At 40.1% G+C, this 16,384-nt stretch overlaps 1 protein-coding gene across 1 annotated transcript in view; it reads right to left on the reverse strand.

The window, feature by feature from the left end:
• The window catches only part of Smad4 (SMAD family member 4), a 58,347-nt gene that overhangs the window by 36,261 nt on the left and 5,702 nt on the right, over window positions 1-16,384 (reverse strand). Inside the window, exons 2-4 of the mRNA XM_031366002.1 lie at window positions 8,437-8,813; window positions 6,495-6,669; window positions 5,661-5,690 (exon numbers count right to left, since the gene is read on the reverse strand). Of these exons, the coding sequence (XP_031221862.1) occupies window positions 5,661-5,690; window positions 6,495-6,669; window positions 8,437-8,685 (454 nt within the window). The 5' untranslated portion in view covers window positions 8,686-8,813. The remainder of the gene's footprint in view (window positions 1-5,660; window positions 5,691-6,494; window positions 6,670-8,436; window positions 8,814-16,384) is intronic.

The raw sequence follows: 16,384 nt of genomic DNA on the forward strand, positions 1-16,384 counted from the left end.
CCCCAACTTGCTTCTTGGTCATGATGTTTGTGCAGGACTACAAACCCTGACTAAGACACACTCTTTCTAACACTGTTACTATTTTCTTAGACTATAGGTTTCGAGCATCAGAACCCCAAAGTGGCCAGGAAAAAGTCTGGGCTTAACAGTTCAGTGGAATGTTTGCTGTATCTTCTGGCAGAAGCACTCTCGCTCTGCAAGCAAAATTTCTAGGCCAGCAGAACTTAAGGTTCCATGACAGAAAGCAAAGTGATCCACCCCATGTGGATCACAAGGGGTGATGGTGAGTGGAATTAGTCCCTTTTCCACCCTTTAGTCCTGAAGCCATCAATCCTTACTGTGGGAAAAACCACATTCCAAGCAGGTGCTGCCCTCTGGAGAACCCTGCCCCAGCACCTCCAGCTACCTAACTGGTGCTGTAGCTGTGTCCTCAAAAGGCTAATCTGTAGTGAGAATTCTGGAATTTTAGAAATATTATGTTTTAGTTTTAATTGTAGGTGTGGGCTATGGGGCTGCTTGAGATTGTCCCCAGCAGCTATGAGCTGCCTTGTTCGCTGGCAGGGCTAAGGGAGGCCTTGACTTTGCTAGCTGCAGATAGTCTCTCCAATTCTGTGACTTTGGAATTCTGAGAACTTTTCAGAAGGTATATAAATGCTAGGGCCCCAGGAGGCGGGGTGGGTTGTTGGTTATTGTTGGTTGCAGTTTGTTAAGCAGTTATGTGCAAAGAAGAAACAACAGTAAGAAGAAATTAGATATCCTAATGGCAAAAGACCAAACTTGCCTCAAGGAACTCTATGCCCCTAATGAGCAGGAAGTAGTCTAACAATAAGGTCTCCCTCTTTTGGATCCCTGACTTTATTCAGGGATCTCTTTCCTCCCCTCGCTATCCTTTGTTCTCTCTTATCTAGTGTTAGGGATTGAAGGGGTGGGAGAAGAAAGGGTAGAGAAGGGTAAAAGAGAAGAACCCACAAAGAAGCTAAAGACAGCTACACTGATCCATTCTTCTATCACAACAGCTGCAATGGATCCATGGGTCCCCTGTCACTCTTCTCTGGCTGTGAAGTGAGTTCCTTGGTCAGAAGCAATGTTGTATGGAATACTGTGATGGTGGATAAGGCATTCTGTAAGTCCGTGATGGCAGTGTTGGCAAAAGCATTACATGCTAGAAACAGAAATCTATAACCAGAATAAGTATCCATTCTAACAAGGGTAAAGGGTTGCCCTCTCGGTGAAAGAAATGGTCCATGTACTCAACCCGCCACCAGGCTTGCTGGCTGGTCATCCCAGGGAGGGTGCCATATCTGAGGATCAGCGATAGTCTCTGTCATTAGCAGATCAGCACTCAGCAACAGCTGTAGCCAGGCCAGCCTTGGTGATGGGAGTCCATGCTGTCTCACCCACACATAACCTCCATCTGTGCCACTACAGTCACTTTGTTCATGGGCCCATTGGGCAATGACAGGGTGGCTAGAGAAAGGCTGTCCACAGAACAGAACGGTTCATCTTCTCTTCTTGATTACTGAACACTCTGCTGGTTACCTTTTGATGTGCATGTACATGGGATATAAGCATCTTCCCATTCTTAAGCCATTCAAGAGATCAATTCACAAACTTTTCCCCAAATGTCTTTCCAATTTTCTAATCATGCTCTTTCCAACTCCTTGACTATGCTATCAAACCACTGGCTACAACCAACGAATCATTCAACAATCATATATCTGACCATTTCTCCTTCAAAGGAAAACTACAACCATGTGTGCCTCAAGTTCTACCCACAGTGAGGATTTTCACTGGTGCCAGGTGGAGTTACCCTAGGATACCAGTCAACTACTCATAAGGGACATCCCATGAGTCTTTAAGATTAGAGTCTAAGAGTCTATGCTTGGACCTGTTGAAGAACTTCTCCTATTCCAGGCCCTATTCTAAGCTAGTAGAGTTCCAAATCACTAGGTATTAGAATAACACATCCCAGGGAGGAATGTGCTGTCTCCAGAATCCAAATAGGTCCACTAAACGTTGTATTACAGTTGTACTTATTTCCTATCCTTTGAATGTTACCAATGTGCATGAGTCCAAAGAGGTAGCTACCTCCTGCTCACTTGGTCCAATCACCATAATGTCATCAATATAACTGATCAGTATGATATTTTGTGGAAGAGAAAGATGATCATGACCTCTTTTAACTAAATTACAATACAGATCTTAATATATCCTCTAGGTAAAACTGTTAATGTATACTGCTGGCCTTGCCAACTATAAGCAAACTGCTTCTGATAGTCCTTACAGATAGGTACCTGGAAAAGAGTATTTGCTAAGTCAACAACTGAAAACCATGTACCAGGAGACATCTTAATCTCTTCAAGCCAGGGCACTGCCTCTGGTGCAGCAGCTGCAATCAGAGTCACTACTTAAGTTTTCAACAGTCAACTGCCATTCTCCATGATCTAGGATCTGTCTTCTGCATAAGCCAAATAGGAGAATTAAAGGAAAATGTAGTGTGAACCACCACCTGTGTATCTTTCAAGGCTAATCTTTTTGTTTGTTTGTTTTTGTTTTTTGAGACAGGATTTCTCTGTATAGCCCTGGCTGTCCTGGGACTCACTCTGTAGACCAGGCTGGCCTCGAACTCTATCTCTGCCTCCCAAGTGCTGGGATTAAAGGCTGTGCACCACCACCGCCCGATCCTCGAGGCTGATCTTATAATGAGGGCTTTGGTTTGATTTCCTGCAACTTTTCAGCTCTATGGTTGCTAGAGAGGAAATTCTCTTCCAGGGCACACTTAGAAATCTTTAGACTGTTTATGCACTCTGGAGCTAGTGAAGTGTTCACTAAGTTTTATTCTTTTCCTCTCCTTCTGCATCTTGAGATACTAGAAGTTGGTTAATTTTATCCATAAACTTTTTGTTGTTGTTGTTTTTGGTTTTTTGAGACAGGGTTTCTCTGTGTAGCCCTGGTTGTCCTGGAACTCACTGTGTAGACCAGGCTGGCCTCGAACTCAGAAATCTACCTGCCTCTGCCTCCCAAGTGTTGGGATTAAAAGCATGTGCCACCACCACCCAGCTCATAAACTTATTTTTGTCAACTGTCAATTTATGCAGAAATGCTAGAAGCAACCAGCATCATTATTTCCCTTATTCCACATAGTGTCAAAAGTTTTATATACAGAATCACTAAATTCCCTATTCCAAACAGCAAACCTTTGAATACTTTGAGTGTTCTCTATACTTTCTGGGGAGGCTTCAGTAACTGCAGGATAGGCAAATGTCCAAGCCTGCTTCAGATAACTGAATTCATCCTTAAACTTCTGCATCCCTATTACCACAACCCTTTATTAGTCAGAGTTCTCTAGAGGAAGAGAACTAGTAGAATGACTAAAAAAAAAATAGGTTTATTCGAGCGGCTTACAGGCTGTGGTCAAGCTTGTCTAACAATGGCTGTCTTCCAGTTACCCAGTCCACAAGGCTCAACAAGTTAGGTGGTCTTCAGCATCCACTGGAGACCTGAGCAAGTGGGCTCTAGTATCAGAAAACGAACTTGCCAGCGAGAATGAGGGTAGGCAGAGAACAAAAGCTCCCTTCTTCCATGTACTTTAAAAGTCTGTGGCTCAGATTTTAGGTGTGTCTTCCAACCTCCAGTGATCTGGAGTTTCCAATTTAACTAGAAGTCCCTCACAGGTGTGCTCAGCTGCTTGGTGTTTTTTGTCAATTAGAGATGTAGCCAAGTTGACAATTAAGAATAGCCATGACAGATACCAAATTGTAAAATATTTCCCTTTCTGAGTTTATATTCAACAAATTCATTTACTGAAAAAAAAAAAAAGGATTGTGTACCCATGTTCCACATATTCTTATAATGAGATAGATATATCAATAAAAATAAATAAGACTCTCAAATTTCATGGAGCCTGACTTTATGACACTTTTCTGTGGTTTACTATTTCGTAGCAAATCCACGTTACTGTGACTCCTAGCTGAGCAAGTTCCTTGCTCGCTAGGTTCATGTCTCCTAATCAGGAAAAGTGAAAATAATCTCATCTAGCACAGAAAAGCATTAAATGGACAACGACACATTAGTCACTGTGGTGGTTTGAACAGGAATGGTCCCCACAGCCTCCTGTATTTGAATGCTTGGTCATTAGGGAGTGACACTAGTTAGGAGGGACTAGGAGGTGTGGCCTTGTTGGACAAAGTGTGGACTTTGTGGGTGTCAAAAGTTCAAGCCAGGCTAAATATCTTTCTCTCTTCCTGCTGCCTTTGAATTCAAATGTAGAACTCTCAGCTACCATGTATGTGTGAATGGGCCCATGTTCCTCACTATGAGGATAATGGACTATACCTCTGAAAGGATAAGCAAGCCCCAGTTAAATGTTTTCTTTTATAAGAGTTTCTGTGGTCATGGTGTCTCTTCACAGCAATAGAACATGACTAAAATAATCATAAATCATTTAGCTCAGTACCTTACATATAATGATCATCTAATAACTGTAAGCTATTTTAAAGCATATTTTTTAGAGAAGTCATAAGATTGTAAAGTTTTATATGAGAGAAAAAATGAATTCTCCATAGATGACAAAGAAAGCTTAAGTCACTGGGCATTCTGTTGCTGCTGCGGGCAAACCCTAACCCCACAGCATCCTATGTCTTGCTAACTTTGTCTTTCCTCCAAAAGATTCTGAATTCTGAATATCCCTTAACACAGTAGCAGGCAATAAAAAAATTCACTAAGTATTTGTAAAATGAATCTATGGGTCAGTATGGTCACACTTTCAGGAAAGAGATGAGCCGTGCTAGGACTGACGACCACACAATCCCAGCTGACAAGGAAGGAAATGTTGCATTCTTCTTAGCTTTTCATTACCTGGCCTACTATTATTTCTTTGTCCAGTTCAAAAGTGAAATGTGTGAAAAATCTGTTTTTTAAGCAAATTAAAGCAGGCAAGACTGTCTACAGGACTACCACTAGGGGGATCCACAAGGCTGATGTGGAACCCTCACAACCACTGCATACTGAAATTCTGAAATTATCACTACAGCTTCCTAAACCCTAATTCCAAAACCATGGGTAGAGGACGGTGATGCCCTGCAGGAGGCTTATTTTCAAGATGTCCTGAGTCAGCAGAGGCAGAGATTTCAGCAACCCTAATGCTACTGTCCCCAGACCATCAGGGCACTTGGAAGAAAAGACACTAAAGCCAAACAGCCCTCTCCAGTGAGGGAAGAGAGCACCACCTGGCTCCCTGCTGTAGAAAAGGAGCTCATGCCTTAACACGGCACTGACAGCAGCTCCACAAATCAGCTTTTTTAAAGATACTTCAGTTTGTTAATAAACCAATTTTTAAAAATCCCATTTTCACATACACCAAAACACCCAGATTAACACCAACATTTTCTCATCTCAGAGCACTTTAGCCTTTTGTTTGACTGGGGCTTTGGTGCCCTCTGGCTGCCACAGGACACATCAAATGCATAAAATAAAGAAATGTAATAAATCCAATTTTCAATGTTACTACTGCATACCTCCTCTACAAAATCTACATGTTCAGTGCAGCAATTTTTCTCTTGTGTTACTAGCTCCTGCACAAACTACTTGTTTATGAACAAAAAAATAAACAAGACATATTAAAAGAAAATAGAAAAAGTTACAAGAATCCAGTTACTTACCATTACTCTGCAGTGTTAATCCTGAGAGATCTTATTTTTTTAAAAGGAAAGAAAATAAAACATAAATCATTACCATGAACATATCATCCATTAATTTTAAGTTATAGAATATCAATTTAACCCAAAGATTACAAAAATTTCATGAGCCATTTCAATGTAAAAGTGGGATAAATGCTGGATAGTTTAAGTTTCTAATAAGTTTCTAATGCTTCTCATCCTATTTGCAACAACAATGTACAAAGTAGATAAAGGATCGATTTTACATGCTCAGTTTTGAGAGTAAAAAAAAAAAAACACACACAAATTTGTTCTGATTTAAGTATTTACATTTCATTGAAAATGCCTGACTCTCGAGCTAGGCATGGAGGTATGTGCCTGTAACTCCAATCCTCACCAGCTGGAAGGAAGGAGACCAAGAACCATCCTTGGCTACATAGCCAGATCCTGGACAGCCTGGGACATGAGACCTGGTCTTAAATAAAATTTTAATTCTGATTTTTTTAACTTCATTTGAAGTCTTTTAAAAATGTTTTTAAAGATTTTTTTTTAATTTATTTTATGTATATGAGTACACTATAGCTGTCTTCAGACACACCAGAAGAGGGTATCAGATCCCATTACAGATGGCTGTGAGCCACCCTGTGGCTTCTGGGAATTGAACTCAGGACCTCTGGAAGAGCAGTCAGTGCTCTTAAGTGCTGAGCCATCTCTCCAGTCCTCATTTGAAGTCTTGAATAGTCCTTAAATACAAGCTTCAACTTAGAAAAACCAAAATATTACTAGAGTCTTTTCCCTTACACATCTCTGAAGGTGCTGCAGTGACAGTCAACTTACCAATTCCAGGTGAGACAACCCGCTCATAGTGATATGGGTTCACACAGACACTATCGCACTTTAAGTCAAATGCATACTGACAATATTTAACATGCTTCAGTTCATTCTTGTGTAGATCAGGCCACCTCCACAGACGGGCATAGATCACATGAGGAAATCCTTTCCGACCAGCCACCTAGGAAAAGAAACAGTCATTTATTAAGTCATTCAAGGGCTTACTATACAGAGTGAGCACCAGTGGTACCCCAAAACACACACACACACACACACACACACACACACACACACACACACACACACACACAAGGGTGAAATCGCTCCAATTTCCTTGTATACAACTAAAATCTTAGGCTTCTAAAAGTAGTCTCTTTATTCTGAGCTCTAAGCTAACTGAAGGCTACAGCTCCCAAGTATCATCAGGAGAGGACAATCACAGGAAAGACCATGGCAGAACTTTAGCCCTTACTCCCCAACCTCTGAAGGGAAAGGTTATAACGTAGAGTTAATTACAATGACTTAAATTATGTCTAGGTAATTAAGCCTGCAAGAGAAAAGAAAAGAAAGAAAGAATAGGGTTTGAGAGCTTGGGATAGCTGACCATGGTCGGTGGCTGGAGGCTGGTCTTCCTGCAGAGGCTATGGAGGGTTGCCTTGCTATACAATCCCCTCCATCGCGGTAAGTAAGGTCCCCTCGGTTCTGGGAGATGCTTGAGTAAATCACTTGAGCCTGGGGAGGGACTGTGGGAACTCTTTACAGCAGACAGACAGAAGCCCTGGTAAAACCACCAGACCATTATGATTGGCATCTCCAAGTAGACTGGGTCAGAACTGAACTGAATTAGAGGACACTCAGGTACGTTACCCGAGGACCTGCTTATTTGCCAAGATAAAAGAAATCTTCACACCTTTTAAGGTCACAGAAGAGAGATGTCTTCAGCACACACTAAGAAAAACAGGTTTGAGAGTCCCACACACAATTCCACCCCCACAGCCAACGTCAGACTGCAACTAGCCTTTCATAGATGAGAAATCCAAAGTTCAAAATAATTAGAGCCTAAGAGTACACACCTGTAATCTCAACACTCAGGAGGCTGAGGTGGGGAAAAACCCTCAAGTTCTAGGTTAGGCTGAGTTACAAAGAATAAATAAATAACCTATCCAGGATCACACATTATAGCAAGAATTTGACCAGAGGTCAATTTCAAGGCCTGCACTCGGGTTTTTAAAATACAAAAAGTATGAATTTGTCAAAAATTATATCAAAAATCTAGAAATAGAATTCTAAAATCTACCATCACATTTCCATACTTCTTCATGTATATGATATACCTTTATATAAAAAAGTGACCACTGCATGTTTCATACCAATGAAAGTAGTGTAACATATCTAAATTACAAGAGTCCAATGCATCCGTTTGTATATTTACAATACCAGAAAAGGTTGGCAGGTGGGGAGTGTGAACCATAAGATGAATGCTGGCATGCTGTACAAGGAGTTAACTCTCAATAGAGGGGTTCTCATTTATTTTTCCATTTTTCTTCACTGCATGTTTTTTGAATAATAACATAAAAAAGATAACATCCGTCTTTTGTGTATTCTTCCGCATACTCTCATCATGCATACTGGCAAAAGATGCACAGTATGCCAAGAGACAGAGCCATGGAGCATGAGAGATGGCCCTGCACTGAGAATGCCCGATGCTCTATTATGACGAGCAGTTTGATGGCACCATCTGGAAATGCTCTCTTCTGGCCTCTTTCAGTATCTGTACACACATGTGCACATATACACACATTAAGTGATAAAAATAAACGTCTAAATATATGAAATATATAGAGATGGAGTTCACATTAAATTGGTAGTAACTGAAGAGGAAAACTTAAAATATCTATTTGTGTGTCTATCTGCCAGCACAGAAGACACACAAAACTCTAAGACTAACCTGAAGTCGTCCATCCAGTGTCCTCTGTATGGTGACACATTTGCTAGGATGAGCTCCATTTGTAGTTATAGCTGTTATTAAAGAATCCAATTCATCTTTTTTCTCTTTCAGCTTCTTCACCAAACTCTCAATTGCTCTTTTTGCAAATGTCTCACTTTCTCCACCTTGTCGATGACACATCAAACTATGCACAATGCTCAGACAGGCGTCATTACTCGTCGGTGTGTTTGTTATAGACATATTGTCCATTTGTTCAAGTTTTTTCTTTTAAATCAAACTTTGCAATTTCTGGAGTAATTTGGATCTTCTGAAGGCAGTGAAAACCAATGGCCAATGTTGCAAGAAAAACTGTCAAGACATCGGGTGAGCAGGATAATCTAAGGAAAAAAAGAGAGATGAGAACACATTTCACAAAGTAGATAATTATTTTGGGAAGAAAAAAATGTTCCATTTAAGTCAAAAGACTCAATGCCCATAGTTTTAAAAATGTTTAAAGTTTGAAATGGCTTAATTATAAAATATAGCTAGTTTTGATACTCCAAAATCATTAAAAATTCAGGTCTTCTCATTATTACAAAGGCATACTAAATAAAGTCTTACCAAATGTGCCATTACCCCAAACTTTTTTTTAGTTATTTCTCCACCCTATTTTCTATGCCACTGTTACAATTCTGACCCTTCTTAGAACTCATACTAATCATTGGTATTTAACATTCACTTCCTGTAAAGCAGAGTGGTTCTCAACCTTCCCAATGCTGCAACCCTTTGATACAATTTCTCATGTTGTGATGACCCCAGCCATAAAACTATTTCGTTGCTACTTCATAATTGAAATTTTGCTACTGTTATGAATCATAATGTAAGCTGGGCAGTGGTGGTGCACGACTTTAATCCCAGCACTTGGGAGGCAGAGGCAGCCTGGTCTACAGAGTGAGTTCCAGGACAGCCAGGACGACACAGAGAAACCCTGTCTTGAAAAAAACCAAAAAAAAAAAAGAAAGAAAGAAAGAAAAAAATATCTGATATGCATGGTATCCGATATGCAATCCCAGTGAAAAGGCCATTCAACCCTCAAAGGGATCACGACCCTCAGGTTGAAACTACTGCTCTAAAGTTATGTTTAAAATGCTTCTCAACTCATTATACCCCCACATAAAGAAGCAAATTTTCATATCTGTTAATAGTTATCACTTACTCATGTATAAATATAAGTAAAAAGATGAAACAAGGTCTTACTCTGTTGCTCATGCTGGCCTGGACCCACCACAATACCCTTGCATCCTCCTCCTCAATGCTAAGATAAACCCAGCTGATAAACAGTCATTGAAGAGACACTTTCCACAGATTATTTGCACAAGGGTGGGTGGGATCAGAGATCAGGATTAGGATTCCTTAGTTATGCTAAGCTGTTAGACAAAGAGTTACTTAACCCCTGAATCTGAAAATAAAAGGAAAACTCAAGGGAGAAAAAAAAAAATGTGAAGTGTACTGTACATGGTATTCAGTATAAAGCACTCACTGTCTGAATCCTAGATATTTGTTTTTAAAGGATGTTATTCAGAACGCATTCATTTATATCTTCTCCTAATGAAGCATACCATAGAAAATATAAGAAGACAATGACGGAAGTTAGCCACTCACAGTTCAAAGGCATATAGAAGGTTATGTAAAAAGACAGCCATGTGTACAATGACCAAAGTCTTACTTTTAAGTAGTGATTTATTTATGAAGATAAGGAGGAAGGGAGAAGTACAAGAAATCACTGTAGAGTCAAAAAAGGAAAGGTAAACAAAGAGAAAACACAAATCCTGGCGAGGCACAGTAGTACACACCTGCAATCCCACCTCCTCGGTTGGCTGAGACAGGAAGACCATAACTTCAATGCCAGACTGTACAACTCAGTAAGAGCTACCTGCCTGCCACACACCCCTACACGCACGCACGCACACACACACACACACACAATTTTTCTAAGGCAAGGATATGGCTGAGTAATACAATGCTGAAGACTCAACATTCAATCTCTGGAAGAACAGAGAAACCTCCAATCTAACCTGAGTACTACTAGCACTCAGTGACATCTCTCACTGCTAGACTCACCAATTTAATTTCCATATTACAAACACCTGTTGTGGTGGTTTGAATAAATATGCCCCCATAGGCTCAAATATCTGAATGCTTCATCACCAGGGAGTGGCACTATTTGAAAGGATTAGGAGGACTGGGAGCTGTAGTCTTGATGTGTGTCACTGGAGGGATGCTCTGAAGTCCCCAAAGCCCTCCCTATACCCTCTCTGCAGAACAGGATGTGGCTCTCAGCTACTGCTCCAACTCTGAGTGCTGCCGTGATCCCACTATGATGATAATGGAAACCTCTGAAACTCTAAGCAAGCCCCCAACTAATCTCTTCTGTCTCACTGTTCAGCAGATGAACAGTGTGACTAAAACACCCATGGACCGAAAACTGGAACTGTCATCTTCATCATTATATACCCATTGCTAGGACAGGTAAGTCCCATATATTATCCAACAAGCACATTGCTGTGTTTCACACGCTTAACTCATAGCATTTCTTTGGCCTAAAACATTCACCCCCATTTTAACCATTCAGTAATTAAGCCCTAGCTTCCTTTCAAATTAAAGCCAAACTATTTTTAATTGCCTCCAAAGGTTTCCCCTACTAAGCTGTCACCTTGTTCTCAATCCCCCAGAATTACTTCCCTAATATGTTTATGTTTCTTTCTTATTGTATTACTTGACCCCCTCCCTCAAATTTAAGTTACATCTTTCTTATCTTTTATTATATTTTACATACCATATTACAGTAGCTTCACCATATCTGGCTCTCAGTTCTAAGAGTTAAAAAAAAAAAAACACCACAAATTTAGAGGGTCAAGAAAACAGAGTCTCATCTTTCAAATTCCCCATACCGTGTAGCTCCTGACTTTGGTGGCTTGAATAAAAAATAGCCCCATATACTCCTATGTTTGAATACTTGGTCCCAAGTTGGTAAGGGAGGCGTGATCTTGCTGAAGGAGGTGTGTCACTGGGGGGTGGGAGGCGGGTATTTCATGGTTGTTGTCTCAACATGTAAGCTCTCACACTCCTCACCATGATGACCAAGGATTGACCCTATGAAACTGGAAGCAAGCCCCAATTACACACTTTCTTTTCTAAGTTGCCTTGGTCATGGTGCTTTGTCGCAACAGTAGAAGTGAGAAGAGACACCAGCACAGGTCAAGCAAGTGTCTGTAGACTGACCACTTTCTCTCTCTGCGGTCCCGCCTTAGGACAGACGTCAGTTTGCAAAGCAGCAGCTCCTTTGTACTCCATAATTATTATAAATCTGTACCAGTGTGTAATTTAAGTATATGTATCTAACCATCTTTCCACAGTGTCAACACTAAAGGTTATTCTTTATTAAACTTAGGCTGTCTGGGACCTGGTAGCATTGTAAAGGCTGTATCAATTTTAAGTTTCTTTAAACACAAAAATAATTTAGTTTTCTTAAAAACAGCTTTCTCATATCTTCTATTTTATTGTATTCCTTAGATCATAAGGATCTTAACTATAACTTACAAGTTTCTTACAAGAAACTAGGATCAGCAGGGATATATAAATGCGTTCCTACACTGTATGGCTTTAGACTAGAGAGGTGATGGGCATGGGCAAATACGGACATGATAAAAGAAAGCTGTATGTTCCAACCAAAGTCCTACCAACATAAATGACCTCCTTAAATCTCTCTCAGTGGTCTGGTCTATGAAATGGGCACAATATCTGTCTGTCCTGACCACCCTACAGACTTCCGGAGTAGTAAAATACAGCAGTGTACACAAAGTCATGTAGGAGCCATAACTTACTAAAGCAGCGAACCCACACTTGCAAACACGAGCTACAGACCAGTAGACATCTTTCATGAAAGCATTTTCTCAGACCAACGCCCATTTCTGTAACAACCTAGCGCACCTCCTTTGCTGTCTTAAAATTAATATGCAATCTATTTAAGAAATTTAACTGTCTTAATAGTTTAAGGAGGAAAAGGCTCACATAGTAAGACCTGTATTTTGATGTACGGTATACCAAATCAGAAATGTAAATAAAGAAGTTAGGGTCCCAGAATACAGCTCAGCAGAATATATATTTAGCATGGGTTAAACTCTGGAACCCATTTTTAAAAAGGAGTTAAGGTATGTGTACTTTATGTGGCCTCATAAACATGACTTACATATTCAGACTTTTTAAGACAAACATTATATTAGGACATGTTGGTGATGTTGATTTTTCTCGAATGGTGAATAAAGCTAAAAAAAAAAAGCTTAAAATAAGAAAGATTTAATTCCTAGAATTGGACTATACACTAATTTTATTTTCCTCCTATGTGAGTTTGAAGGACATTTTCAAGTCTTGTGAGATGCCAGTATAATTCTTCACTGTGTCTTCCAGAATGTTACCACTTAGACCCCACCCACAAGGCTCTCTCACAAAAATGTCTACAATACTCTTTAAAGAGCACTGCTTACTCAGGAAGAACCGACTCTGGCTGTGTGTAGTGGTACACATCAGTGGCACCAGCTAACAGGGAAGCTTAAACAGGAAACCACCAGGGCCACAGTTTCTTAAACTGTAATTTATGATCCCATCTAGGGGTCCTGAAATTAAATGTAGAGGACACACACACACACACACACACACACACACATGAGGTTTTTGAACCCACAAAAAACAAGTAATAAAGCCTAGAGATTTGTGCCAGTGCTTCCCCACACTCAATGTGCGACTCTGATACAGCCATACTCCAGACTACTCTTTACAAACTGCAGAGTTCTTACTCAAGTTTCAGCTCTTACTAACACAGAATGGTCTCACTGCACAGGACAAAAGACAGTATTTTCCTGCTAGCATTCTTTGATATGTATCAAGTTAGTGTAATTTTGGATTATGTTGTATTAGGATGTTTGGTCTTAAAAACTGTCATTTGGCCAGGCGATGGTGGCGCACGCCTTTAATCCCAGCACTTGGGAGGCAGAGGCAGGCGTATTTCTGAGTTCGAGGCCAACCTGGTCTACACAGTGAGTTCCAGGACAGCCAGAGCTACACAGAGAAACCCTGTCTCGAAAAACCCAAAAAACAAAACAAAACAAAACAAACAAACAAACAAACAAACAAAAAAACTGTCATTTGAAGGGCTGAAGAGATGGCTCAGCTGGTAAGAGCACTGACTGCTCTTCTGGAGGTCCTGAGTTCAAATCCCAGCAACCACATGGTGGCTCACAACCATCTGTAATGAGATCTGACACCCTCTTCTGGTGCATCTGAAGACAGCTACAGTGTATTACACCTGAGCGAGCAGGCCGGAGAGAGCGGGGCCCTCCTGACTTCAATTCCCAGCAGCCACACATGATAGCTCATGGCCATCTGTACAGCTACAGTGTACTCATACACATAAAATAAATAAATAAATCTTTAAAAAAAAAAACTGTCATTTGAGCCGGGCGGTGGTGGCGCATGCCTTTAATCCCTGCACTTGGGAGGCAGAGGCAGGTGGATTTCTGAGTTCAAGGCCAGCCTGGTCTATATAGAGTGAGTTCCAGGACAGCCAGGGCTACACAGAGAAACCCTGTCTCAAAAAAAAAAAAAAAAAAAAAAACCTGTCATTTGACAAGCTGACCTGAGTTTCATTTTCTTTTACTTGCTTAATGATTTGGGGTTTGGGACTGGCACTAGATTTCTAACAACTGTAAAACAGCCCTAGGCACCCTTTTTCCACCTTGTATTTTGTGTGTGTATGAAGTAGTACTCTCAGCACTGAGGCTCGTAAAATCAAAATACTGACCAATTCCAAAAATACTGAAAATAGTCTCTATCTGGCAGCTTCAAATGTTTAGCAAAGACATAATTCTTTATGTAAAAATCAACAAGCATGTCCATCCTTTTAGTATACAAATTTACTTTATCTTCAATAAATTGTAAAACTTTATGTACAACAAAACATTAAATTATGCTTTACCAGTAAATGTTTGACTGGTATACCTAATTTTATATGCTATATATCCAAGTCAAATAAAACTGTTTTGAGTACAAAGGTTTAAAAAGCTGGGCAACAGCAGCAAGATTTCAACTCATAAAATAATATTCCTTTTTCTTTTCCTTTTTTTGAGGGCAGTGGAAGGTTTCAAGACAGAGTTTCTCTGTGTAGCCTTTGCTGTCCCAGAACTCACTCTGTAGACCAGGCTGGCCTCGATTTGCCTGCTTTTGCCTCCCAAGTGATAGAATCTAGGTTTGAAGGTAGTGGTGAAACATGTACCTATGTAGTATTAAGTACTGGACTCTTTTTTTTTTTTTTTTTTTTTTTTGGTTTTTTTCAAGACAGGGTTTCTCTGTGTATCCCTGGCTGTCCTGGAACTCACTCTGTAGACCAGGCTGGCCTCGAACTCAGAAATCCCAGTGGCGAGGTACAGCTTAGAGGCTGTGCTGACAGGTGAGTACAGAGCATCTACAAGCATAAAGTAAAAGAATACACCAATGCAACAGAAAGCGTCTCTGCACAGTAGCTCCCAGGATGACAATATGAGACAACTGGAACATGCAGTTGCTCACTCCTAAGTCTTAGATGGAAATGTTTTTCACAACACCAGCTTTAAATGAAATAACCTGATTTTAGAATTAACAGGTTCTGAAGCTAGGCATGATGGATCATACATATACGTAATCTCAGCACTTGGAAAGTTGAAGCAGGAGGACTGCCATAAATTAAGTCACACAGAGAGTACCTATTATACTGTTTAAAAAGAATCAATAAACACTACAGATGGCATCTACTTCACAGGCCAGCATATACTTCACCCTTTTGTGAAGGCAGTCATTTTCCAGGAAAAGTTCCAGGCAGAGTATACTGAACCAAAGAATGCCTGGCCACACTATAGTTCCCGGGATGGGAAGAACCCAAGCCAGTGACATTACCTTCTGATGGAGACTGGGGAATGGATGTTAGAAACGAGCCCTTAAGGCTGGGGATGAGCCTGGGTGGTAGACTGCCTGCCTAGCAGGATACCCAGGATTGATCCCCAGGCCCACATAAACTAGGTATTGTAGCACATGCCTAAAATTCTAACACTGGAGAGCTGGAGGCAGGCTACAAACCTGAAATCCATGAGACCTAACACTGGTAAGAGTTCACCTGAGAATTTAACAGGAAATCTAATCTAAAGGTAATTCTGACAATAATGGTGTGACGATCCTGAATCTAGCTATCTAACTCAAGGCAACAAAGTCCCTGTTACATGTTCCTGAATGCACAACTGAACAAACTTCACATGATTTACATCTCAGAAATATCAAGCCAAAGCATATGAATAATATTTCCTATTAGGAATACAGTAAAAAAAATGCAGAAGTAGTTACTTTAAAACTACACCTGTCAAACTGTTTTCTGATTCTCTTTATTTACATATTTGTCTATTTTCTGGCCCTAATTTTTTAAAATATGGGTTCTATCAAATTTTAAGTAAATTTTAATTCATTTTCAAAAGGCCCACTAGTGATAGCCTAAATAACTTTTATAAAAAATAATCTTTTCCAGAACACAAAAGTTAGTAATAAGAATGACACTATTTTACATCTGTGTAAATTTCTTTACTGTGTAGATTCTACCTTCTTTAGCATTCAATCTGCTGTGGAGTTTAAAGTGCAAGAAGAAAATTGACACAGAGATAGGTATAATTGGAAAGAATATTTTAATATCCCTCAGATAATAATGGATATCCATCTTTTATTTTTTATTCAATGCCAAAACTTAGCAAATGGAGATCAGTTAAGTTTACTAGGTGGAATCTGAATTCTGAGACTCTTGGCTTGTAGAGAAATCCACTGGGTTGAGGCTGGAGAAGTAGCTCAGTTACGGAACAAGCATGAGACCTGAGTTTGATTCCCTAAAGCCGTGCCAAAA

The sequence above is a fragment of the Mastomys coucha genome, unplaced genomic scaffold (genome assembly GCF_008632895.1).
Source record: "Mastomys coucha isolate ucsf_1 unplaced genomic scaffold, UCSF_Mcou_1 pScaffold13, whole genome shotgun sequence".
Taxonomy (NCBI): domain Eukaryota; kingdom Metazoa; phylum Chordata; class Mammalia; order Rodentia; family Muridae; genus Mastomys; species Mastomys coucha.